Source organism: Oryctolagus cuniculus, chromosome 1 (assembly GCF_964237555.1).
Source record: "Oryctolagus cuniculus chromosome 1, mOryCun1.1, whole genome shotgun sequence".
Lineage (NCBI taxonomy): Eukaryota > Metazoa > Chordata > Mammalia > Lagomorpha > Leporidae > Oryctolagus > Oryctolagus cuniculus.
In genome coordinates, this window is record NC_091432.1 from 51,363,017 (window position 1) to 51,389,926 (window position 26,910).

At 37.0% G+C, this 26,910-nt stretch overlaps 1 protein-coding gene across 1 annotated transcript in view; it reads right to left on the minus strand.

The window, feature by feature from the left end:
* Window positions 1-12,020: 12,020 nt before the first annotated feature.
* The window catches only part of PDE3B (phosphodiesterase 3B), a 190,382-nt gene continuing 175,492 nt past the window's right edge, over window positions 12,021-26,910 (minus strand). Inside the window, exons 13-16 of the mRNA XM_002708827.5 lie at window positions 24,558-24,761; window positions 22,377-22,538; window positions 15,468-15,717; window positions 12,021-14,017 (exon numbers count right to left, since the gene is read on the minus strand). Of these exons, the coding sequence (XP_002708873.2) occupies window positions 13,806-14,017; window positions 15,468-15,717; window positions 22,377-22,538; window positions 24,558-24,761 (828 nt within the window). The 3' untranslated portion in view covers window positions 12,021-13,805. The remainder of the gene's footprint in view (window positions 14,018-15,467; window positions 15,718-22,376; window positions 22,539-24,557; window positions 24,762-26,910) is intronic.

The following is a 26,910-nucleotide window of genomic DNA, read 5'->3' on the forward strand; positions in this document are numbered from 1 at the left end:
TTCTAGTAATGTACACTCTAGTAGGCAGCAGGTGATGGTTCAAGTACTTGGGTCCCTGACACCAACATAGGAGACCCAGTTCTGGGCTGCTACTTTCAAACTGGCCCAGCCCCTCCTGTTTGTGGGCATTCAGAGAGTAAACCAACATGAGAGAGATATCTCACTGTCTCTCTGCCTTTAAAATAAATGAAATAAATACATTTTTTAAATTTGAGAAATATAGATAACTCAACTTCTAGCCAACCAGCAAAACTACCAAAAATGATGGTGACATAAAGACATTTTCAGCTAACTATTGTAAACTCTTCCAGTCTACTGATTGTGAAATTCTATTTCCAATATTGTCTTCCCAAGTGAAAGGGATAGACATTTGAAAAAGGAAAAATTACAAGATATCTAGAGTCTCATTACAAGTACTGATTCAAGTCCCTTCTTCTTGGCTTGGGATCCAACTTCCTGCTAATGTGCCAGAGAAAGCAGTGGATGATGGCCCAGGTACATGGGTCCCTACCAACCACCTGGGAGATCTGGATGGAATTCCCGGCATACAACTCTTTTTTAAAAACATGATCTGGTTATCTATTTAATCAATGAAAAATTATTTTAAAGGCAAATATAGGAGGTTACATAGTTGTGATTAAAAAAAAAACAGCATTTTTAATATGGAGAAGACTCATTTTTCTTAAATAGTCAAAGACCTAATAAACGATATTGTGAAGCATAAGAAATTATCTTGGTAAGACAAAAGCTTTTCTTTTTCCTTGTCAACTATCTAAAACATAAAGAAAAACTTCACAATTTCCCATCAAGAGTAGATCAATACTCTAAGAAAACGTTTTACCAGAGAGGACATTCTTGTTTTGCATCAATGTACCTTTGATATTAAAGCTCAACTCTTAGACAGTTTTATAAATAATTCTCTTTTAATTTTAGCTAGCTGATCACACATAAAATTCCTTTCACAGTATTCCTGTTCCACAAACCTTCTACAAGCTGTTATCCCTTCACTTATTTGTCCTATACCTTTTCTCATTTCTCATATTCAAACAACCAGTCATTATACTTTAGGATGAAAATTACTTCTTTTTCCCTTAACAAAAACATACCTTACTTTTCTTGCCTAAGAAGTAATTATTCTTAACCATTTCTAGTTTTAATTACCATAAATTAATTTTTTAAAGATTTATTTATTTGAGAGGCATATTTACAAAGAGACAGGGTGAGATCTTCCATCTGCTGGTTCACTCCCCAAGTGGCCACAATGGCTGGAGCTGGGCCATCTGAAGCCAGCAGTTTTTTTCCCAGGCACATTAGGAGGGAGCTGGATGGAAAGAGCAGCAGCAAGGACTCAAACTGGTGCCCACATGGGATGTGGCACTGCAGGTGGCAGCTTAATCTGCTATGCCACAGCCCTCTCTGGGGAGGCATTCAGCATCTTAATGGCTAGTTCAAATGCCTAAATAATGGAAAATGTAATTTTTTATTCCATTTTTTTTATTTTTATTAATATAAAGAGAACAGATTTCATGTATTTCATAGATACAGTTCTAAGGAGATAACCATACTTCTCTCCCTACCTCTTTCCTTCACCTAATCCCCCACATCCCCTCCCTTGTTTTCTTTTCATTAATTTTTACAGACAATTTTAATCCACTTTATAATCACAGGCTTAAATCACCACTAACTATAATTTTCAACAAGTAAAAAGTAGGAAGACTACAGTTCCACAGTAATATAAACAAGGGCTAAAAATGACAATCCTGTCTTAAGATGTCTATTTCATTCCTATACATTGTTTTTAAATTTTATTTAAGATATATAAATTTCATGTATTTCATGTATACAGATTTAGGAATACTTCCAACCTTACCTTCCCCCCAACCCCCCGCCCAAACTCCTATTCTTCCGCCTCCTTCCTCTCCTATTCCTTCTCTTAACTTTTACAATTATGTACTTTCAGTTTACATTACACTCATAAATTTAACCCTACACTAATTAACGAGTTCAACAAATAGTATTAAGAAAAAAACACTGTCCCTCAGCAGTAGAGACAAGGGCTTCAATCATTGAAGCTCAAAATGTCAATTTCACTCCTATACATTACATTTTTGCTACTCTATTAGTTACTACAGGTAAGGGAAAATATATAGTAGGCAAATATAATTCTAAATTAGTTTTATTAAAATTTTATAATTGTAAAAAGTATTTGAAGCTTGTGGGGCTTCTACAAATAAAAGGCAAAAGTACCCAGAACGGGAAATACTTAGTTTTTAAGAAATTAAGGATCCCATTTTTAACATAGGTCTTGCAGAGCTTTGATAAAAGACTAAGAGGAAAATGCCCCAAGATTGAGGCATATAATCATTTCATACAGTAGTTCCTTGCATGCACATTTGCTTGCAGCTGGTGGGTACTTACCCTGTGTCCAGCTTATCTTCACTTGATCTTAGCCAAAAGGCTGAGACGCATGAGTCTTTTTGTTGGTGAGTGCTCTAATTGCTCTTCAGTGCAACCTGTGCCCACCAGTCAAGCTGTGGCTTTGACTCTGAGATCACTTGTAGGTAGTGATTTTTCCCCTACCTAAGTTCACAAAAGAAGGAAAGGAAGGAAGGAAAGAAAGAAAAAGCAAAAAGAGAAAAGAGGACAAAACACAAAATCCCTATGGATTTCTGAAAGCCAGAGTTACATCTCCTGCAAAAAATGCCATTTACTGTCAGTCTCAATCTGACTCTGATACTTGAGGCCTCTCTACAGAACTCAGTTCTGTTTCTCTTCATGACTTCTGCTCTGCCAGTGTCTTGTCACCCACCACAAACCCCAAAAGGTCATATGCTCTTTCACAGTATAAACCCTGGATTTGAAAGACAAAAAGATCAAAGTGCTCAATGGAAAAATGGCAGAGTGATTCAAGAGGAACTTCTTCACAACCCCTAGGATGCCACAAGGAAGACAGGATGCAAAGGAGGTCCATGGCACCTCTCCTGTATTCCTCATGGGGTATCTAGAGTCATCAGCAGTATCCTTCAGGTCCCTTTGTTAGTCACCAGAAATGTCAAAAGACAAAATTACAACAAATTTAGTTATAGATGTAATTGACTTTTATGTATAATTCATGATTTGGGGCAGCATCCATCATCATACAAAAAAAAAAAAAAAAATTAAGAGCTCTTAACAGGCAATGCAGAACAGTGAGTTTTTAAAGTGGGAGCAAGGAAATGACCTGAGTTCTTATTATACTGATTCAGGTAGACAGAAATCTACTTTCAGCAAAAACTAGGCATCTACTTGTTTCAATTTGATGATATGGCATTTAGTATGAGTGACTCCATTTTGGTCTGCCCTATGGGGGGTGGGGGAGTGAGGGGGACAAATCCAGGAGCCTAGTCCAAAACAATAGCCCCCTACATTTTTGTTTAACAATTCAAAATGAAATGCTGCTTGATGATCCTTGCCACTCTTCCAGATGAAAGCCTTCAACTTTTGCCCATTTCCTTTAGGAATAAAGTTTAAATGGCAGGTCATGCTTTTAAAGCCCTTTCATTAACTACCCTTCCTCTACCATTCCCTCTTCTTGCACTCTGTTCCAAGCAACCTAAATTTCTTTTTTTTTAACTTTTATTTAATGAATATAAATTTCCAAAGTACGATTTATGGATTACAATGGCTTCCCCCACATACCGTCCCTCCCACCCACAACCCTCCCCTTTCCCACTCCCTCTCCCCTTCCATTCACATCAAGATTCATTTTCGATTATCTTAATAGACAGAAGATCAGCTTAGTATACATTAAGTAAGGATTTCAACAGTTTGCTCTCACACAGAAACATAAAGTGAAAAATAATAGATGATTTTTTTTAAGTGATGATGAAATCAGATCAGACCTATTGTCATGTTTAATCCCAGTGAGAGTCAAGTTGGGAGTTGATAATTTCTTTTTTTTTTTTTTTAACAGAGGATCAGTTTAGTATACATTAAGTAAAGATTTCAACAGTTTGCACCCCCATGAAAACACAAAGTGAAATATATTGTTTGAGTACTCGTTATAGCATTAAATCTCAATACACAGCACATTAAGGACAGAGATCCTACATGAGGAGTAAGTGCACAGTGACTCCTGTTGTTGACTTTACCAATTGACACTCCTGTCTATGGCATCAGTAGTCTCCCTATGCTCCGGTCATGAGTTTCCAAGGCTATGGAAGCCCTCTGAGTTCTCCGATTCTTACCTTGTTTAGACAAGGTCATAGTCAAAGTGGAGGTTCTCTCCTCCCTTCAGAGAAAGGTACCTCCTTCTTTGAAGACCTGTTCTTTCCACTGGGATCTCACTCGCAGAGATCTTTTGCCAGAGTGTCTTGGCTTTCCATGCCTGAAATACTCTCATGGGCTTTTCAGCCAGATCCGAATGCCTTTAGGGCTGATTCTGAGGCCAGAGTGCTATTCAGGACATCTGCCATTCTATGAGTCTGCTGAGTATCTCACTTCCCATGTTGGATCACTCTCCCCTTTATTTATTCCATCGGTTAGTGTTAGCAGGTACTAGATTTGTTTATGTGCTCCCTTTGACTCTTAGTCCTTTCATTATGATCAATTGTGAACTGAAATTGATCACTTGGACTAGTGAGATGGCATTGGTACATGCCACCTTGATGGGATTGAATTGGAATCCCCTGGTATGTTTCTAACTCTACCATTTGGGGCAAGTCAGCTTGAGCATGTCCAAAATTATACATCTCTTCCCTCTCTTATTCCCACTCTTATGTTTAACAGGGATCACATTTCAGTTAATTTTCAACACTTAAGAATAACTGTGTATTAATTACAGAATTAAACCAGTCATATTAAGTAGAACAGACAAAAAAACTACTAAGAGGGATAATGTATTACGTTGTTCATTAACAGTCAGGGCTATGCTGATCAAGTCACCGTTTCCCATAGTGTCCGTTTCACTTCAGGAGGTTTCCTTTTTGGTGTTCAGTCAGTTGTCACCGATCAGGGAGAACATATGGTATTTGTCCCTTTGGGACTGGCTTATTTCACTCAGCATGATGTGTTCCAGATTCCTCCATTTTGTTGCAAATGACTGGATTTCGTTGTTTCTTACTGCGGTATAGTATTCTAAAGAGTACATATCCCATAATTTCTTTATCCAGTCTACCGTTGATGGGCATTTAGGTTGGTTCCAGGTCTTAGCTATTGTGAATTGAGCTGCAATAAACATTAGGCTGCAGACCGCTTTTTTGTTTGCCAATTTAAATTCCTTTGGGTAGATTCCAAGGAGTGGGATGGCTGGGTCGAACGGTAGGGTTATTTTCAGGTTTCTGAGGAATCTCCAGACTGACTTCCATAGTGGCTTGACCAGTTTGCATTCCCACCAACAGTGGGTTAGTGTCCCTTTTTCCCCACATCCTCGCCAGCATCTGTTGTTGGTAGATTTCTGCATGTGAGCCATTCTAACCGGGGTGAGGTGAAACCTCATTGTGGTTTTGATTTGCATTTCCCTGATTGCTAATGACCTTGAACATTTTTTCATGTGCCTGTTGGCCATTTGGATTTCCTCTTTTGAAAAATGTCTATTGAGGTCCTTGGCCCATCTCTTAAGTGGGTTGTTGGTTTTGTTTTTGTGGAGTTTCTTGATCTCTTTGTAGATTCTGGTTATTAACCCTTTATCTGTTGCATAGTTTGCAAATATTTTTTCCCATTCTGTCGGTTGTCTCTTCACTCTCCTGACTGTTTCTTTTGCAGTACAGAAACTTCTCAATTTGATGCAATCCCAATAGTTAATTTTGGCTTTGACTGCCTGTGCCTCCCGGGTCTTTTCCAGAAACTCTTTGCCTGTGCCAATATCTTGAAGGGTTTCTCCAATGTTCTCTAGTAACTTGATGGTGTCAGGTCGTAGATTTAGGTCTTTAATCCATGTTGAGTGGATTTTTGTGTAAGGCATAAGGTAGGGGTCTTGCTTCATGATTCTGCACGTGGAAAGCCAATTTTCCCAGCACCATTTATTGAATAGACTGTCCTTGCTCCAGGAATTAGTTTTAGATCCTTGATCAAATATAAGTTGGCTGTAGATGTTTGGGTTGATTTCTGGTGTTTCTATTCTGTTCCATTGGTCTATCCATCTGTTTCTGTACCAGTACCATGCTGTTTTGATTACAACTGCCCTGTAGTATGTCCTGAAATCTGGTATTGTGATGCCTCCGGCTTTGTTTTTGTTGTACAAGATTGCTTTAGCTATTCGAGGTCTCTTGTGCCTCCATATAAATTTCAGCACCAATTTTTCCAGATCTGAGAAGAAGGTCTTCGGTATCTTGATTGGTATTGCATTGAATTTATAAATTGCTTTTGGGAGAATGGACATTTTGATGATATTGATTCTTCCAATCCATGAGCATGGAAGATTTTTCCATTTCTTGGTATCCTCTTCTATTTCTTTCTTTAAGGTTTTGTAATTTTCATCGTAGAGATCTTTAACATCCTTGGTTAAGTTTATTCCAAGGTATTTGATTGTTTTTGTAGCTATTGTGAATGGGATTGATCTTAGAAGTTCTTCCTCAGCCATGGCATTGTCTGTGTATACAAAGGCTGTTGATTTTTGTGCATTGATTTTATACCCTGCTACTTTGCCAAACTCTTCTATGAGTTCCAATAGTCTCTTAGTAGAGTTCTTTGGGTCCCCTAAATAAAGAATCATGTCATCTGCAAAGAGGGATAGTTTGAGTTCTTCCTTCCCAATTTGTATCCCTTTAATTTCTTTTTCTTGCCTAATAGCTCTGGCTAGAACCTCCAGAACTATATTGAATAGCAGTGGTGAGAGTGGACATCCCTGTCTGGTCCCAGATCTCAGTGGAAATGCTTCCAACTTTTCCCCATTCAATAGGATGTTGGCTGTGGGTTTTTCATAGATTGCTTTGATTGTATTGAGGAATGTTCCTTCCAAACCCAGTTTGCTTAGAGTTTTCATCATGAACGGGTGTTGTATTTTATCAAATGCTTTCTCGGCATCTATTGAGATAATCATATGGTTTTTCTTCTGCATTCTGTTAATGTGGTGTATCACATTGATTGTCTTGCGCACATTAAACCATCCCTGCAATCCAGGGATAAATCCCACTTGGTCTGGGTGGATGATCTTTCTGATGTGTTGTTGCATTCTATTGGTGAGAATTTTATTGAGGATTTTTGCATCTATGTTCATCAGGGATATTGGTCTGTAATTCTCTTTCAGTGCTGCATCTTTTTCCGGCTTAGGAATTAAGGTGATGCTGGCTTCATAGAAAGAATTTGGGAGGATTCCCTCTTCTTCGATTGTTCTGAATAGTTTGAGAAGAATTGGAGTTAGTTCTTCTTTAAATGTCTGGTAGAATTCAGCAGTGAATCCATCTGGTCCTGGGCTTTTCTTTGTTGGGAGGGCCTTTATTACTGTTTCAATTTCTGTCTCAGTTATGGGTCTGTTTAGGTTTTCGATGTCTTCCTGGTTCAATTTAGGTAGATTGCATGTGTCCAGGAATCTATCCATTTCTGATAGGTTTCCCTGTTTGCTGGCATACAAGTCCTTGTAGTAATTTCTGATGATTCTTTTTATTTCTGTGGTGTCTGTTGTTACGTTTCCTTTTTCATCTCTGATTTTATTGATTTGGGTCTTTTCTCTTCTTTTTTTAGTTAGTTGGGCCAATGGGGTGTCAATTTTGTTTATTTTTTCAAAAAACCAGCTCCTCGTTTGGCTGATTTTTTGTAATGTTTTTTTGGATTCAATCCTGTTGATTTCTTCTCTGATTTTAATTATTTCTCTTCTCCTACTAGATTTGGGTCTGGTTTGCTGTAGGTTTTCTAGATCCTTGAGGTGAATTGAAAGCTCATCTATTTGGTGCCTTTCCAATTTCTTGATGTAGGCACCTATTGATATAAACTTTCCTCAACACTGCTTTTTCTGCGTCCCATAAGTTTTGGTATGTTGTGCTGTTATCCTCATTTACTTCCAGAAAGTTTTTGATTTCTCTTTTGATTTCTTCTATGACCCATTGTTCATTCAGGAGCATGTTGTTCAATCTCCATGTGTTTGCGTATGCTCTAGGGATTCCTGAGTTGCTAATTTCCAACTTCATTCCTTTATGGTCTGAGAAGCTGCATGGTATGATTCTAATTCTTTTGAATTTGCTGAGACTTGCTTTATGGCCTAGTATGTGGTCAATCCTAGAGAAGGTTCCATGTACTGCTGAGAAGAATGTAAAATCTTTAGCTGTAGGATTGAAAGTTCTGTATAAATTTGTTAGATCCATTTGGGCTATAGTGTCGTTTAAATCTACTGTATCCTTGTTGATCTTCTGTCCTATTGATCTGTCTATTTCTGAGAGTGGAGTATTGAAGTCCCCCAGTACTATTGTATTGGGGTCTAAGTCTCCCTTTAAGTCCGTTAACAAATCTTTTAGATAAACCGGTGCCCTGTAGTTAGGTGCATATACATTGATAATTGTTATATCTTCCTGTTGAATTGATCCCTTAATCATTATGTAGTGTCCCTCTTTGTCTCTCTTAACGGTTTTTGTGGTAAAGTTTATGTTGTCTGAAATTAAGATGGCTACGCCTGCTCTTTTTTCATTTCTGTTGGCATGGTATATCTTTTTCCAGCCTTTCACTTTCAGTCTGTATGGATCTTTGTTGGAAAGATGAGTTTCTTGTAAGCAGCAAATAGATGGGTTTTGTTCCTTAACCCAATCAGCCAATCGGTGTCTTTTAACTGGACAGTTCAGGCCATTCACGTTCAATGTGACTAATGATAAGTGGTAACTTTGCCCTGCCATTTGCCAAAGATAAGTTCTAATATATGCTTTGAATTCCCTGTGATCTTTTGCTGTGAGGTTTCCTTCCTTGGTTTCCTTCCTTTACCTTCTTTCATATTGATGACCGTGTTTCTTTGTTTCTGTGTGTAACACATCTTTAAGCATCTTTTGCAGGGCTGGACGAGTGGCAACAAATTCAATTTCTGTTTGCTATGAAAAGTCTTTATTTCACCTTCATTCACAAATGATAGCTTTGCAGGATATAATATTCTGGGCTGGCAGTTTTTCTCTCTTAGTACCTGGGCTATATCTCGCCATTCCCTCCTGGCTTGTAGAGTTTCTGATGAGAAGTCAGCTGTGAGTCTGATTGGAGATCCTCTGAGAGTAATCTGACGTTTCTCTCTTGCACATTTTAGGATCTTTTCTTTATGTTTCACTGTGGAGAGTTTAATTATAACATGTCGTGGTGAGGGTCTCTTTTGGTCGTGTTTATTAGGGGTTCTGTGAGCTTCCTGTACTAGGATTTCTCTGTCCTTCTCCAAACCTGGGAAATTTTCTGCTAATATCTCACTAAAAAGGCCTTCTAATCCTTTCTCCCTCTCCATGCCTTCAGGAACTCCTAGAACCCGAATGTTGGGTTTTTTAATAGTATCCTGAAGATTCCCGACAATATGTTTTAGATTTCTAATTTCCTCTTCTTTTCTTTGGTCTGACTGTATCCTTTCCTGTTCTCTGTCTTCTAAGTCCGATATTCTCTCTTCTGCTTCACCCATTCTGTTTGTAAGGCTCTCTATTGTGTTTTTCATTTGATCTATTGAATTCTTCACTTCAGTCACTATCCCAGTTTCCTGTTGTACTAGTTGTTTCGTTTCATTTTGATTCCTCCTTAATATTTCATTTTCACGAGAGAGATTTTCTATCTTGTCCATTAAGGATTTCTGTAGTTCAAGAATTTGTTTTTGAGAACTTCTTAATGTTCTTATCAATTTTTTGAGATCTGCTTCTTGCATTTCTTCTATGTCATCATCCTCATAATCTTGAATTGGGGTGTCTTTTTCATTTGAGGGCGTCATGGTGACTTCCTTGTTTTTATTACCTCGGTTTTTGCATTTGTTATTTGGCATATTGGAGATATTTGGTTTCTTCACTGTGGTGCTTTTTCTTGTTATACTATGACTCTAGATTAAGTGGACTATCTGTTTTTGATGGAGCCTTAGGGCTTGAGATGGGTGTGGCCTGAGAGCTCTGTTTGGTGTGCCAAAGGTGACACTCCCAGGTTAGGCGTGGTAAACCTCTCTCTCTCTTTTTTTTTTTGATTCAAAAGGGAAGTTATTCTGCACAGCTGAACGAAGTTGGAGGTAGTTAGCAGGCAAATGATATACCCACAGGAGCCAGAGATCAGAAGCTCTTTCCCAAGGACCACACAGGGAATCTGTTCGGCCCTCAGAGTGGGCTCAAATTCTCCTTCAGTCTCCCACTGGGTTGCCAAAGTTACGGAATTGTAGCGTCTCTGGAGAGTGCTCACGTGAATTCCGGAATTGTAGCGTCTCTGGAGAGTGCTCACGTGAATTCCGTGAGTTCTCTCCCCCACCGTCTCTTTTTTCACAGTCTCAGTTCAGTAGCACCACAAATTTACTAGGTCCTAATCTCCTGTTAATTTGCCCCGCCCAGAGTCAGGTTTTTCTGCTAGGCTCAGGGCCAGTGCAGACCTGAGGTCGCTCTGCTTATGGCGTATGTCCAAGATGGCGCCTGCTCTTTGTCTTGCTCGCCCTTGAGAGGTGAGCGGAGAGAGAGAAACCCGTGTCCGTACCAGTCACCTCTCTCTCTTCCAGTTAGCCTGGTGAAGTTCCCCCCCTCCCCGGGGGTCGTTCCCTCTAGTCTCCTCTCTCCGCTTGCCTGCTGGTGTCTCGGGCTCACCTCGCGTTCCAGCGGCTCGGTCCTGCGGCTCGGCTTGCACAGCTTGGTCCCGCGGCTCGGCTGCCGCGGCTCGGTCCCACGGCTCGGCTTCCGCGCGGTGGGCGACCTTGTTCTCCCAGTAGGTCCTCCGATTCACGACCACTCAATCCAGAAGAGTTTCCTCTGCAATATTTTCCTGGTTCTTTTTTCTGAGGCTACCGTAACTCCCCTTTTATTAAACTAAATTTTCCCGGACTATCGGTGCGTGCCCTCACTATTCCGCCATCTTGGCTCCGCCCCCTAAATTTCTTTTGACTCTTCAAATGTGGGATGCTTTCTCTTCCCCTGGCCACTGTATATACTATTATTCTCTCTCTAAAAGCAGCCATCCCTGATCTAACTCTAACTTCCTCACTTGTCAGCCCAAGTTACCTTCCTCTGAGAAGCTGTTCATCCCTTCCACTGCGATCTCACACATCCTCTAGAACTTCTCATATTAGCCTGGCAACTATAATAAAGGAAACAGAGTTGGCTCTTTCAACTCTTTGAAGTTCATTCTATAAGATAATGCAGTCTAGAGAAATAGTACAAATTTTTGGCTATTTAAGCAATGCCACAATCTCTAAATGTCTTGTAAAATAAGTAGAGAAAGCAAATAGAACCAACAAAGGAAGCAATAACAGGAAACAACTTTCAAGTCATGAATAACTTTAAAAAGATCTTTAAGGACAAAAATATGTCTGTGAGCACATTGATATATTATAGCATTATAATAATATCTATAATAATAGTGACTTAAAAGCAAATACATGGTGAAAATTATAAAGAATTTATGAGTCAGTAGCCATCAAAATAAGGTCTAAAATATGGCTTATGGTAATTTCTCAAGTAAAATTTGATCTATTAGTATTATGTGTTATGTAATATACTCTCATATCCATTTCCTATTGAAGTTTCAGAGAGATAATTTTTTGGGGTTTCTTTGTACTAGTTATTTTGGTATATGGCAGTTATTCAGTGATGGTTAAATAATCTAGGAGTTATATAACTTAAAATGAGTTTCCAATAATAGTATTTTAAAAGAATCAAAACATGTTTCTTTTGAAAAATATAAATTAAAAATCCAATAGAAAATTTCAACGAAACAACAGAAAGTACATAAATTTGATTGAGTCTGATTATGCACGTTGCACAAGTATGCATGTTACACACACACTCATGTATTCTGCAGGAGAGGAATGAATACAAATACATTTATGCAGGACACAAAATGTACTCTAGAGAAATATGAGTATATGCAAAGGATATATGCACAGGATATATACATTATAAGTGCAAACTCAGTAATTACCATTTAAAATTTTATTTGGTAGTATATGGTAAGACCAGTTTACAAATGGTGTGCCAACAGCAGGAAAAAACTGACAGGAAGGAATTCAGCATATTACCAATATAATAAATAAAGCTTAGTGATTCACTAAATATTATGATAAAAAGTCTATAGGATTAAAAATTCCAACACTTCCATATATCATTAATAGATAGCTTTCAGATGAGCCTGATATCCTAGGTAGGTAAGAAATTGCCTGCCAATATTTTACTTTAAAGGATAAATAACACATTAGAAAATTGTCTTTACAGAATTCCAATGATGCAAAATATGATTCAGTCTTCAAAAAAGGAAAATATTAGTCTACCATCCTGCTATCATTTTGACTGCTCTTTATATCTTCAAATATTTAAAACAGCAAGGGTACATATTTGCTCCCTAACAAGCTTACAAATATTTAAATATCCATTTTCTTTGCAACCATATTAACTTTGCTATTTATGTGCTTTTGTGTGAAATGATTTATCATAATATTTTTACATTTAAAAATTAAATAGGTATTCCCAATCATTTAATTCACCTGAGAAATCAGTCTTATAGATGGGCTCTGAGAATATGGAGTAGTAACGGGTAATTTTCTGTCTTGAGTCAGAGGAAATAAACTAAAAGATTAATGCCAGTTTTACAATAATTAAATACATGATACCTAAATTATTGATCTAAAGATAGCCATATGTTCTAATTGTTTACTTAATATGCATGTCCTTTAGAGCTCACAATATTTCTTTTGTTCTTTATCTGTGATAGGATTAGTTTCATTTGAGTTTTGCATTAAGGCAAAAGACAGCTTCTTTTATGTGACTTTAATTGGTCTCAAATTCATTTAAGAAGAGAGAAAATGGTGTTCATTTCATAAAAGGTTAATATTAGGACAAATTTTTTTCTTCTCACAAATCTGCACTGTGTTTACATAAACTAAATGTTTAAAAATACTAATCCTGAGCAAGAGTAAAAAGAACAGTTTTGATTAAAAAATAAAATTCCTTCATTGTTAAACCAAAACAGTTTTAAAATTCAACCATGGACCATGAAGTCAATAAGACTGGAATTCAGACTTCTGATGTCCACGGCAAACCTGAACACTCTGAGTGGAAATAAAACATACATAGCAGATAATACACAACAATAAAAAGCATCAGAAATTGATGCACCTGGATTTTGTTAAATATAACAAAGGTCACTCAGTCCTTCATGGATGAACCTAGCTGGGAGAACAGCACTGAACAGTGTATTGCATTGAGCAGCAATCCCTCACAAGGGTAATGCTGGATTCCTTTTTAGATAGGCACAGACTTTTTTTTTTCAAAATAGTCAAAGATATAAAATACACATTTGGAAATACAATATGAAACTTGTTTTCATGACAGCAAAAAGTCCTAGCCACTTTGGAACTGAAGTAAGTCACTTGAGTTTTTAGTTCTAGCTAACCCCTACCCATGAAAAAGAAGAGCTCACTACCCTCCCTCCCCCCACTCAAAAAGCAGCATTGTGACCAAGTATTTACACACCAGCAAAGGTTTTAAGTAATGGCTTGCAACGTATTCAAGCCTAGCTCTAAGAATAATTTTGTAGTTCATGTGGTGAAAGTGCATAGGAGTGAGAAACTGTCAGCACAGCAAGGATCCTCTCACAGTATTAAGGCCTGTCCACATGGGAATGGTCATTGGAAAGTCAGCACAGTGAACAGTAGGCAATGATTTCTGACCCTGGATGCAGCCCAATGGGCTTCTTCAATATGACTTTCATTCAAACTGTTGCTCTTCCTCTTCATCTGCTTCTTCAATGACCTGAATCTCATCTGCTTGAGGTAAGGAAGTATTCTCCACCTGCAGTTTATTACCATCAGCTTTACATTTTTCTTCTTCTTCAATGATCCCCTTCCATATCTTGTGGTTTTCAGTGAGGTTATGCATTAGCTGACAAAATACTCGCCGCCTGCCTTTCCTTTGTGGGTCTGCGAAATATAAAACAAACATATCCTTACCATAACAATATGATTAATTCATTAAATATAAATATCTAAGTGCCTAATATATTCTGGATATTTTAAAATTTTATTATTTGAGCACTGGTTTTGAAAATAATGAGATAAAAATAACCTTTGTACTATGGAGTTCACATTCTAGTGGAAAGATCTAGACAAGCAAAAAGAAATAAAATATAAGTATGATGGATGGTTTTAAGTGTTATGGATAAAAATAAAACAGAGAAGGGACTTCAAGAAGATGGAGTGGGAGGAAGGGAGGATAGTTGAAATCTCAAATGAAAATAATCACAATCCAAAGTTAAAAGCTAAGTTTTTAATTTGTTCCCCTTATTTTCATTTATTTGAAAGTCAACTAGCCAGCCAGAGATCTTGCATCCACTGGTTCACCCTGCAAATGCCTACAACAGCCAGATCTGGGTCAGGCTGAAACAAGGAAACTGGAGTCTGATCTGGGTCTCCTGTGTCAGTGATAGGGACCTCACTACTTGATCCATTACTTGCTGCCTCCCAGGGTGGGCACTAACAGGAAGATGGGACTCAGAAGTGGAGCTGGACATGAACACAGACACTCCAATATGGGATATAGGCATCTCAATATGGGATATAGGCAAACCTTTCTTATATATTGAATTAACCATAATATTAACATTTTGATGAATATAGTTAATTTTTAGAAGCCATTCAACCTTCCCAAATTGATGCTCTGATGTTAATAGCTTAAAATTATTTTTTACTAAGGTAATCCTAAATATAAGATGTATGTGGGGAGCAGGAATCTTTGTTATCATCCTATACTTGGAAAAAAAACACTTAGGTATAATTTAGGCTCTATCTTAAAATATAGAGCAAATAACTGCTTTTATCCATAGTTACAAGTTATGAATTATTTTCATTTCTCATTTTATACACATTGTATCTAGAGAAAAATGTTATGACAGTTTGGTAACTGAAATTCATATCACAAAACGTGGTTTTCCTTTTAGTGCTAGGGAGTACATGTTTTCTTTTTCTTCTAAATATTTTGATCCATTTTCTAAGTTTATGAGAGAGTACATTAGTGGGCTGCTTTGGATGTTACGATCCTCAGCTGCCTATTGGGCATAAGGTATGTGAGGGGAGGTAAGATAAAAGTGGACTAGCCACTAGGACCCTCCCATCCACGAATGTTATACGTACACATAAAACCTATCATGCATGCTCAGGGACCTGCTGAAGAGCATTGACTGGAAGATAGCACCTCAGGTGAAAATAAAATTGCTCACTGTATGACAGTATTAACATTGTACCAAGCATATTCCAGCTACTCGAAACAAATCTGAACATTTACACAGTTACTCTAGATAGGAATGCTGAATCTAAGAGACAGAGATCCAAGTTCAAATTAAGTAGGCATCTACGGTATCCTTGCATTTCTTACTAGGATTCAGATTGTCTTCCATTTCTTCATCATCAGTTTCTAATTCTTCACCATCTTCATCGTCACCACTTTCAGTATCATCATCTTCTGTTTCTATCCACTGACCAGGTAGCAAACCAGCAGCATCATAGGAGTTACACAGGGGACCCACTATGTGGGTGATAAAAGATTCCTGAAGTTTTGCTAGTTGAGGAGAGGAACGATCCATGAAAGGACTGATAGGCAGACCAAGATTTGCTTCTTCATCTCCCTAAACATTTTAAAAAGAAAATTATATCACCCCCATAGAAACACAAAGTGAAATATATATCTTCAACTGTTGAAAGGACAACCACTGAGCTTTGTTGTTAAAATTATCTTGAGGCCTTTCAAAAAATAGTCTACATGAAAATTACTTTTACAAAGAAACTCCAATGAATCTATTCTATCATTTCAACTGTAAGAATTCCTCTAATATTTGAGAAATCCTAAACAAAACTTTAAATCCTTACATTCTGTCAATAACAACCACTATGGTTGATATTTAGTTGACAAGAAAAATACATATGTATCAGTAATTTTATTAAGAACCTCAAAATTCTATGATGTCAAACATACATTCTTTTCCTCTTAGGAGGAAAACCATAGTAATGGAAATATGTTGTTGTATTTGTACCTTAAATGTACAAAGCTAAATTTTGCAAGTGCTTTTCAACATCCATTTTTTAAATGGCAGAGCTCCCTAATAAATCTAAGTCACAAAACTCACTGTGTAAAACAAATAAACCTAGAGGTGCTAAAGTTGAAGTGAGGATTGCAGACCCAGAGCTCGAACTGCCTGTATTCTTATACCTCTCACTGTGGCTTCTAGAGCTATGGAGGCAATTATTTAAGATCAGACAGATGTGGTTTCAAGATCTGCTTTTGCCACTTCCTACCCTTATGTGATATTAGACAAACTCTATGCACAACTTTAATCTGTGTAAAATCTGAATAATAATCTAACTTACAGGGTTGCTATGAGGATGAAAGGTGATATTACGTAAAATGCTTAGCACAGTACTAAGCATTCCCCCAAATAGTATTATTAATGTTTTAGTTATAGTGTCTGAACTAACTAGAGATGAGTTACTCCCCACAATGCTCCAATTCTTCAGACAAGCAATATCTGATGAGCCAGCATAATCCTGATGCAACTATCAGAAACTGTTGCAATGATTAATTTTCCCAAGACTTAAAATCCTCTATAATTTTATCCTCCAAATGGAAGTAAATTATCAATTTTTAAAAAAGTTGGATTTATTCACAGTACTCTGCAATTTCATAGTTGTACTCTAGGAATTTGGCTTTTCTAAGTGTGACATTTAAATGTCTACAGGTATATACAGATAGTATGATTAAAAAAAATGGTTGTCTAAGATCAGAATTTTGTATCCATACCTGAGGAAGCTTAGTATAATGACCAGAATGACAAGAAAGTTTAATACAAGTTTAATACATTTCTAACTACAAAGTTGTATAGTACTGCATATATTCCTACAGACTTACTTCTAAGGGTACAGTTTAAAAACTTACCATGGGACCCCAAATCCCTTTAAGCTGGGTGGTAAAAATACCATCTTAAGTGTTAAAGTGATCATATGGATAGGATTAAGAGTCTGGTAATAATAATAGATAGAATTAAAAAGGAGTGAATGCTCCAATATGGGAAGTAGTTCACACAGCAGACTCATAGAATGACAATCGCTTTAAATAGAACTCTGACCTCAGAATCAGCCCTTAAGGCATTCTGGTCTGGTTGAAAAGCCCATGAGAGCATTTCAGGCATTGAAAGCCAAAACATTGGCAAAAAATGTCCTATATGAAGGACCTCAGTGGGTGAAATCCCAGTGGAAAGAAATGACCATCAAAGAAGGAGGTACTTTTCTCTGAAGGGAGGAGAGAACTTCCACTTTGCTAATGGCCTTGTCTAGATACTGACAAAGTTTGTGGATTTAAAAGTCTTCCATAGTCTAGGCAGCTCATGTCAAGAGCCTTGGGTGATCACTGATGTCATAAATAAGAGTGTTAACTTTTAAATAAACATGAGTCCCTATGCACTAACTTCAAATGCAGGACCTCTGTCCTCAAAGAGTTGTATCATAGCTATGTCTAAGTGCTCACAAAAGATGTATCATTCTTGGGTGCTTCTTTAAAGTTAATTATGTTTCTAAAATAAAAAAAGAAGTGAAATTAACTTCAAGATGCAATGACTTTGAACAGCCCTTGTCTAGACTGTTGAGGAACAGTTCTTTTTTTTCCCCCATGCAAATTGTTGAACTTAGTATAGAGTTGGCTTTCTGTATATAAAGTTAATAAAAAATGGATCTTAGTGGAGAATGGGCATGGGAATGGGAGAGGGAGGAGGTGGAGGGGTGGGAAGGTGGGTATGGTGGGAAGAATCACTATATTCCTAAAGTTGTATTTACGAAATGTATGAAGTTTGTATTCATTAAATAAAAGGTTTCTTTGGGGGAAATAAATTAATTAATTTTAAAAGAAGGGAAAAAATGAAGTGATTGTAAGGACTTAAAAAAGAAGAGTACTTCAGGGGCAAGCACTGTGGCATAGTAGGCTAAGCCTTATCTGCAGATCTAACATCGCATATAGGCATCAGTTCATATCCTGACTGCTCCTATTTTGATCCAGCCCTCTCCTAATTTCCAGGGAAAGCAGTGTTAGATGGCCCAAGTGCTTGAGCCTCTGCACCCACATGGGAGACTTGGAAGAAGCTCCTGGCCCCTGCCTTGGATCATCCCAGCTCTGGGCATTGGGGCCTTTTGGGGAGTGAGACAGCAGATGGAAGACATTTTCTCTCTCTCTCTCTCTCTCTCTCTCTCTCTCTCTCTCTCTCTCTCTCTCTGTAACTCTACCTCTCAAGTAAATAAATTAAAAAAATTTGAAAACCAGTACTCAAAAGGTTCATGAAAAACAGAAAATAATTTTATTTTGTACAAAAAAAGTTGAAATCAATGCATAAGAGTCTTCAAAAATTTACAGAAAATGCATTATTATCAAAAACTATACACGTATTTCAAAGTTATTTTGTATCCAAATAAGCTTATTTCTTTGTTAATTATTATTTGAGAACTAAACAGACACAGAGCAGAGAGAGATCTTGCAACTGCTGGTTCACTCCCCAAAGGCCTGCAATGGCCAGAGCTCAGATGAGACAAAAGCTTGTAGACAGGAATTCAATCCAGGACTCCCACATAAGTATCAGAAACTCTATTACTTGAGCCATTAGTACTGCCTCCCAGGGTCTGCGTTAGCAGGAAGCTAAAGTCAAGAGTCTGAGCTGAGAATCAAACCCAGACACTTTGATGTGGGATGTGGGCATCTTAACCACTAGGCTAAATGCTTGCTTCTAAACTTATCCATTAATCCCAGTTTCCACAAACTTCTTGAATTTTCATATATGGCAGGATATCAGATAACACTCTCCTTTGTCATGAATAATGAAACCTACAAAGATTAATTGAAACTGAGATAGTATTATATTGTTTTGTGATAGATCTGGATTATGATATGTAACATTTATTAAATACTTATGACAGGGACTAATAACATACATATACCTATGAATTCATTTAATCCTGATAGCAACTTTATATAGTATCATCATCATTCCTATTTTATCAATAAGGGAATTGAGGAATACAGAAGTTAAATAAGTTACCCAAGATCACATTGCCAATATGGAAGATGAGGCAGGATTCAACTTCAGACAAATAAAGTTATCTAAATGAATATATCTAAAGTAATTTCATTGAATTAGTGTAAAATTGAAATATACTATCTTCTTATTATCTCCTTATACAGATAATATAAAGATGGCATTTTACTTAGCATAATATTCCTCTTTTGTGAATACAAGATCTGAGGAAGAACTCCAAAGCATAATTCAATTATTTAGAATGAGGATAGGAATATGCAAACTGCAAATTATAATCTTAAAAACTGAATAGAATAACCAATTAATACCCCCAAATCATGTATTTATCAGATAGTAGTAAAATATTAATAATTTTAAATACTTAGACATTTTCATGAATCCCTAGTATCGTATTTTATAACTTGCAAAACAGATGAGTTTACATTATTGTGTTGGAATGTTCAACTAAGACAGATAAAAGACACTGCCCATCTATAATACAATCTAGAGGTACGTATATTTGATGACATAGGCTCAACTTCATCTATCCTATTTTCTCTTCATATAAAGAAAACCATGTAACAAAGGAAGATTCACTTGGTGGGCATCTTGATTTTTACTGATTATTAAAGCTAACAAGGCTGGGCTGGCGTCGCGGCTCAATAGGCTCATCCTCCGCCTACAGCACTAGCACCCCGGGTTCTAGTCCTGGTCTGGGCACCGGATTCTGTCCCGGTTGCTCCTCTTCCAGTTCAGCACTCTGCTGTGTCCCGGGAGTTCAGTGGAGGATGGCCCAAGTCCTTGGGCCCTGCACCCGCGTGGGAGACCAGGAGAAGTACCTGGCTCCCGGCTTTGGATAGGCGTGGTGCGCCAGCCACAGTGCGCCGGCCGCAGCAGCCATTGGGGGGTGAACCAATGGAAAAGGAAGACCTTTCTCTCTGTCTCTCTCTCTCTCTCACTGTCCACTCTGCCTGTCAAAAAAAAAAAAAAAAAAAAAGAGAGAGAGAGAGAGAGAGAAGCTAACAAGGCTGAAAAATGCAATTCCAAAGTCAAGAGGGTGCATTTGATATTTTGGACATAATGAAACAATAGGATAGTGGAGAGATCAGTGTACTTTCTACATTTTATGGAAGCTCAAAGCTGAAATAAAAAAAGGCACTAATTCTGCAGTGTGGTAGGATTATTTGAAAGTCATGATTTTTAAAGATATGAGAAAAGAAACATATTTGTATCTTTATGTTCCTGAAAACTACTAAGTAGCTACTGTGTCTCATATTTAGACCTCTGTGTTTAAAACATTTTTTTAAATTCCAAAAAATGCAATTAAGTGTACAGATCAACTATTATTTTGTCATCTGATCATTCTTAAAACCAACACCCAAATTAAGAGCAAAGCATTACTAGTACCCCAAGAGTCCTCACTATTCCTACCTCACCATTTACCTTTTTTTAACATGTGAAACAAGAGTAAATTATCATGTGCATAGTATGACTCAGTGAAGCAATATTTATAACTATATATCAAATTATCTGACATCCACAAAATTTTCATCCTTTCTCTCTCTATATATTAACTACCACAAATAAGAGGAAACACACATCTACAACCAACTGATAATTGGCAAATGAAGTAAAATCACTCCCTGCAGAAAGGAGTCTCTTCAGCAAATGGTGTTGGAAAAATTGGATTTCCACATGCTGAAATTTGAAATAAGACCCATATATTACATCTTATACAAAAGTCAACTTTTATTGGATCATGGATCTAAACTTGAAACCTGAAACTATTAAGTTACTAGAGGAAAGCATAGAGAGAATGCTGCAAGATATTTATCTGTACAAACACTTCTTGGATAAGACCTAGAAGTATAGGCAATAAAAGCAAAAATGGACATATGGGATTATATCAAGTTAAGAAGCTTCTGCACAGCAAAGAAAACAGTAAAGTGAAGAGGCAACCAATAGAATGGGAAAAATATTTACAAACTATGCATCTGATAAATAATTAATATCCAGAATATATAAAGAGCTCAAAAAACTCAACAACAACAATCAACCCATTTAAGAAATGGGCAAGGGATATGAATAGGCATTTTTCAAAGGAGGAAATACAAATGGCCAACAGATCCATGAAAAAATTCTTAGGATCACTAGCCACTGGGGAAATGCAAATAAAATCCACAGTATCACTTCTTCCCAGTTAAAATGGCTGTCACACAAAGATCAAAACATAAGAAATGCTGGTGAGGATGTGGAGAAATAGGTACCTTAATACACTGTCGGTAGAGTGTAAACTGATACAACCATTATGGAAGGCATTATGGAGATTTCTCAGAAAACTAGGGCCACCATATGATCCAGCTATCCCACTCTTGGGGATATAACCACAGGGAATGAAATCAGCATGTGAAAGAGTTACCTTCATTCTCCTGTTTATAGAAGTTCAATTCAAAATAGGTAAGATGGAAATAAGCTAGCCCAGTTGATATTTCTATAGCATGGTGGTTACTCTTTCTACAGGAGGGTTGGAAACAGGTTAATAATCTCTTAAATACATTCTGAGCATACCCTGAATCACTTAAAAATCTTTTCATCTGAATTGAAATTATTCTAATTAGAGATTCTCAAGGTTGAAAGGGACCTCAAGAGTACATTGAATGGCCGGCACCACGGCTCACTAGGCTAATCCTCCGCCTTGTGGCACCGGCACACTGGGTTCTAGTCCCGGTCGGGGCACTGGATTCTGTCCCAGTTGCTCCTCTTCCAGGCCAGCTCTCTGCTGTGGCCAGGGAGTGCAGTGGAGGATGGCCCAAGTACTTGGGCCCTGCACCCCATGGGAGACCAGGATAAGTACCTGGCTCCTGCCATCGGATCAGCGTGGTGCGCCGGCCGCAGCGCGCCTGCCGCGGCAGCCATTGGAGGGTGAACCAACAGCAAAGAAGACCTTTCTCTCTGTCTCTCTCTCTCACTGTCCACTCTGCCTGTCAAAAAAAAAAAAAAAAAAAAAGAGTACATTGAACATACTCCACTATTTTTTGTTGTTTGAAATTTTAGCAGCAAAAGTAAACAGATGAGAAAATGCTAAGAACCAGAGAAAATGCAATAATTTCTAACATTTTTGTCAACTAACTCAGATTTCTCAGATTTCAAACATTTTATATAGCTATTCAAATCTCAAACAGAAGTATCTTCACATGGAAGTTCCTAAAAATCCCAAATCTCAGGTTTCAACTTACCTGCTCATAAAATTCATTGACAATGCCTTCGGTCCATTTCAAATGCAAGTCCCGAACTTTAGCTGGGCCATTTATATCTGCCAGTTTGATGCACACCTGGCATACTAAGAGGCGATCATTTTCACTATTCCATTCTATACCATTACTATTTACATCATTGGCCTATTTTGGAAAAACAGAATTATTTTAGATTATGAGGGCATGTGAGCTTTTTTTTTTTAAATAATTGTTGTTTTGTTTCTGTCAAATATCTTTAAACAATTTTCTGTCCAAATGGCAGAAACTTCAGTAAATGCTTCTTTTAATCAGTTTTTGCCACAAGATGGGCCTCAATGGGTTAAATTCCCTTTTGAAGTGTCACTATAATTTTGTTTAATGGGAACATAGCTTTCTAAAAACATATATCAAACCTTGGGTTTCAATATTTCTGATAGCCAAAGACAATCATAATTTATCTGTACATACATATATGTGTTATGTATATGCATATATATCTAATATAAATCAATCATTTAACTTTCTATTTCAAAAAAGAACACTTAAGGAACTAAGGAGAAGTTGGCTCTAAGTACAAAAGGTAAAGTTATATACTCAAAGGAACCTGGGTCTTAGGTCTTAGAAGCTGACATTTATATTTTAAATCCTGACTTTAAATTCTAACTTAGTAGTTCAGTGTACAATACCGGAAACATAATTTAACAGATCTGAATCTTTCTTCATATATGAAATAGGAAAAGTGATACCTAATGATTTAGCCACATTGCTATGAGGACTAATAAAAAATACCAGCTCCTAATCAATGAAAAATGCACAGTTCATTAATAAATGAAAAATGCCAGTTCCTAATAAGTATTAACTAACATTGTTATTTAAATACATGGTAATTATTATTATTTGTTGGGCAAATTAGTATGCCTTTCAAGAACTCAAATCTCCTTTTGTAAAAAATGAAGAGACTGGACCAGATCATAACTTTTGACTTTTAGTGTGATGGCTTTTTTTTGTGGTACCAAATTTTTCTGCCAAAAGATAATTTATGTAGAACACCAGCACAAAGAATATTTAAAAGGAGAACTCTTTTGATTAATAACTAGATGGGTGGTCTAGAGCCCAACTCATGTGTTATTTTCCTAAGAGACTTTAAAACAGCAGCCTTTGAGGAACACAGATTCAATGGTATTGATTTAGATCACCTTTCACCTATAAAAGGTGACTTAAGCACTTACATGAATTCTTATTAAATAAAACTAAAAGTGAATAGATCTATACAGCTATTAAATAATATTAAAAGCATGCTATTTTCTCATCCATTTTTATAAGTATTTTATTAATATTATGACAGCAATACATATATGGATCTCCTTCCAGGAAGTTATACCTAGTACTTCTTTGTTAATAGTTGCTTTACCTAGAAGACACACCTTCCTTTAATTCATAAAAGTCATTATGAAAACAGAAGTTTCCTACTAGCCAAAAAGGAGGCATCCTTCCCTCAGGAATCTAAAGCAGTGGTTCTCAATTTTTTTTCACCCCAAATGCCTGAGTGAGAGAAACACTTCATTTGTACCATTATCATTCTAGGTCAGTGATTATTGTTCCCCTAATGAATGTGAGTTCTTTGTAGAGAAGGACTTTGACCTTTCTTCATTTTTCCCTAGCACAATGACTGCACATAGTGGGCAATCCCAATAAACAAACAGTTGTTGAATGAATGAATTATTCTCAAGTAGAAATGGGTACTTATGCCCCTAACAGCCAATTAAATAACCACTAATATTAAAAAAAACTTAGTATGTATGGCAGAGTAAACATATTGGCTTCTTGGAAATATATCCTAAATTTCATATAATGACTTACTTGGCACTGTGCACAACTTTATCCAATCTTCCTATAAAATCTTTTGACATAACTAATTGGTTTGTCACTATGTGAAAAGTCACAATGACATTAAGTCTGTGTGTCAATAGGAAACATAGCAAGCAACTGTATTTTAGGACATTTTACTCTAAAATATATGTACATAAAAATAAAAATATAAGTACATGTTATTTTTATATAGATTATATATTGTCACTTTATGAGCAACAGTAATCCTAACAACATTTATAAACATCTTTTATCAGTAACACTGACCGCAATGATTTTCATATTTTAAACCAGGTACTAATTTGCAAAACAAACCTTGGCATTAAATTCAGCAAGGAAATCAAAATGTTTTTTAAGATCTGTGGCAAGAATTGCCTCAATAACTAAAAAACGAAAACGTTTGAATTCCACGTGATCAAGATTAAGAAGGAAGTTGTATTCTGGACGAGAAAGATATAGATTCCAAGCTGATGCAGCATGATGATTTTCCAGAACAGATCTGTCATTGTACAGAACTGCCTAAAAAGGAATAAAGAAAAATGAAGCAGTCATCTCAAAGATATTAAACTTCAATAATTAATAAAATTAGGAGCAGGTTGGAAGTATACAAAAATGAGTTCCTATTATATATCAGATGTTACCAGGTATTTTAGTTAACATCTGTAAAAAAAAGGGGGGGGGCTGTGATAATTTTATAAATGAGTAAATTGAAGTACAAAGAATTTTAAGGTACACTTTTCCTTCTACAGCTAGTAAATGATTATTTGTCTCCAAAGTTCATCTTCTTTGAAGTTACCATGCTGCCTCCCTAAAGATATAAAGCTGGTATTTTGAAGTCTATTTTGCTCCATCTTTGAATCTTCTACATAAAGCTTCTGTTATTACAGTCAAAAGGGAGCTACAGTAGGGGTAGGGTTACATTTCTGTTCTTTAGTCAGTATGAAGTAAATGGGTAGTGACTTTAGAAGAGGGTGCAATATTATCCAGGGTAAGTCAGAAATGTGCACATCTGAGAAAGAAATATCCTGTACTGTCATTCTGACATGATGCCTGAGAGTCAGAGAGAAGTATGGGAAAGGTAGAAGCATAAATCCTCTGGTTCAGTATAGAATTATTCACTTATTCTCTATCATTCTGATGGAATATCCTAAGGTACCTTCTGAGCACACCAGGAAATTGGGATTCAGATTTAAAACCATTGGAACAGACATTTTCTAAAGCCCTTTCCATCTTTAAAAATTAAGCACCTAGGGCCAGCACTGTCATGCAACAGGTTAAGTTTATGCTTGTGAGGAAATAGGATGCAAGCTTAAGTCTCAGCTGTTCCACTTCCAATCCAACTTCCTGCTAATATACCTGTAAAGGCAGTGGAGGACACCTCCAGTATTTAGGTACCTACCACCCATGTGGCAGACTCAGATGGAGTTCTTGGTTCCTGGCTTTGGTCTAGTGCAGACCTGGCTATTGCAGCCATTTGGGAAGTAAACCAGTGGATAGAAAATCTTGCTCTATCTCTGCCTCTCTCCCTCTCTTTGTCACCCTGCCTTTCAAATAACTAAATAAATAACTTTTAATAAAAATTAAGCAATTACAAAAGTTATTAAATAAAGAAATAATTATTAAAAGAATGTTCACAGCCAAAATGTGCCAAAGGCCAGGAATAAAAATAAAACTTCTGCCCCTGTTTTCATGGAACTTATTGTCTAATGAGAAACAATGATGAAGAAGAAAAGGGATGCAATCTTGAGTAAGATGCTTATTCTGAGGGTTTAATTTAGTTAAAATTATTTGTTAAAATTCACATAGCTTGGGTCCAGCACTGTGGCTCACTTGGTTAATCCTCCACCTGTGGTACTGGCATTCCATATGGGCGCCGGGTTCTAGTCCTGGTTACTCCTCTTCCAGTCCAGCTTTCTTCTATGGCCTGGGAGGACAGTGGAGGATGGCCCAAGTGCTTGGGCCCCTGCACCTACAAGGGAGACCAGGAAGATGCACCTGACTCCTGGCTTTGGATCAGCGCAGTGCCGGCCATGGTGGCCAACGGAGGGAGGACCTTTCTGCTTCTCTCTGTCTCTAACTCTACCTGTCAAATAAAAAAAATTCACTATAGCTTATGATTTAAACTTTGAAATAGTCTATAGAAAGGCATTTCATATGAATCTCAATATGTCTTTCAAACATCATCAATCCCAAAGACAAAGAATAAGCTTTAAAGACTCCCTAAGGAGCGAATTTTTGCTAAATAGTGATTTCACTAATAATTGTTCAAATCTGATGAAAACTGACAAACTATCAGAGTAGCTGTCTGTTCCGGAAGAAGTAATCCAACTCCCAGCACAATTGAACACAATGAATGAATGAATGTCCTGTGAAGTTAGATGACTTAAACTCTCTGCTAGTGGTGAGATTAGCTCAATAAAAGAAATGAGTAAATTCTAAATTCCTTCACCATTCAGATCACCTTTTAAATTAACAAATAAACAAAAAAAAAGAGCGGGGCAAAAATCTCAATCAGCATTACAACCCAGATTACAATCCCCAAAATGGAATGTTCAAAGACATGATGAAGATGAAAATGAAAATGGATGGGAAAAGGTGAAGTCAGTGCATAAAAAGGAAAAACACAAGTGAAAAGTAAGTGGAAGCGATCCCTTGCAGGATAGCAACA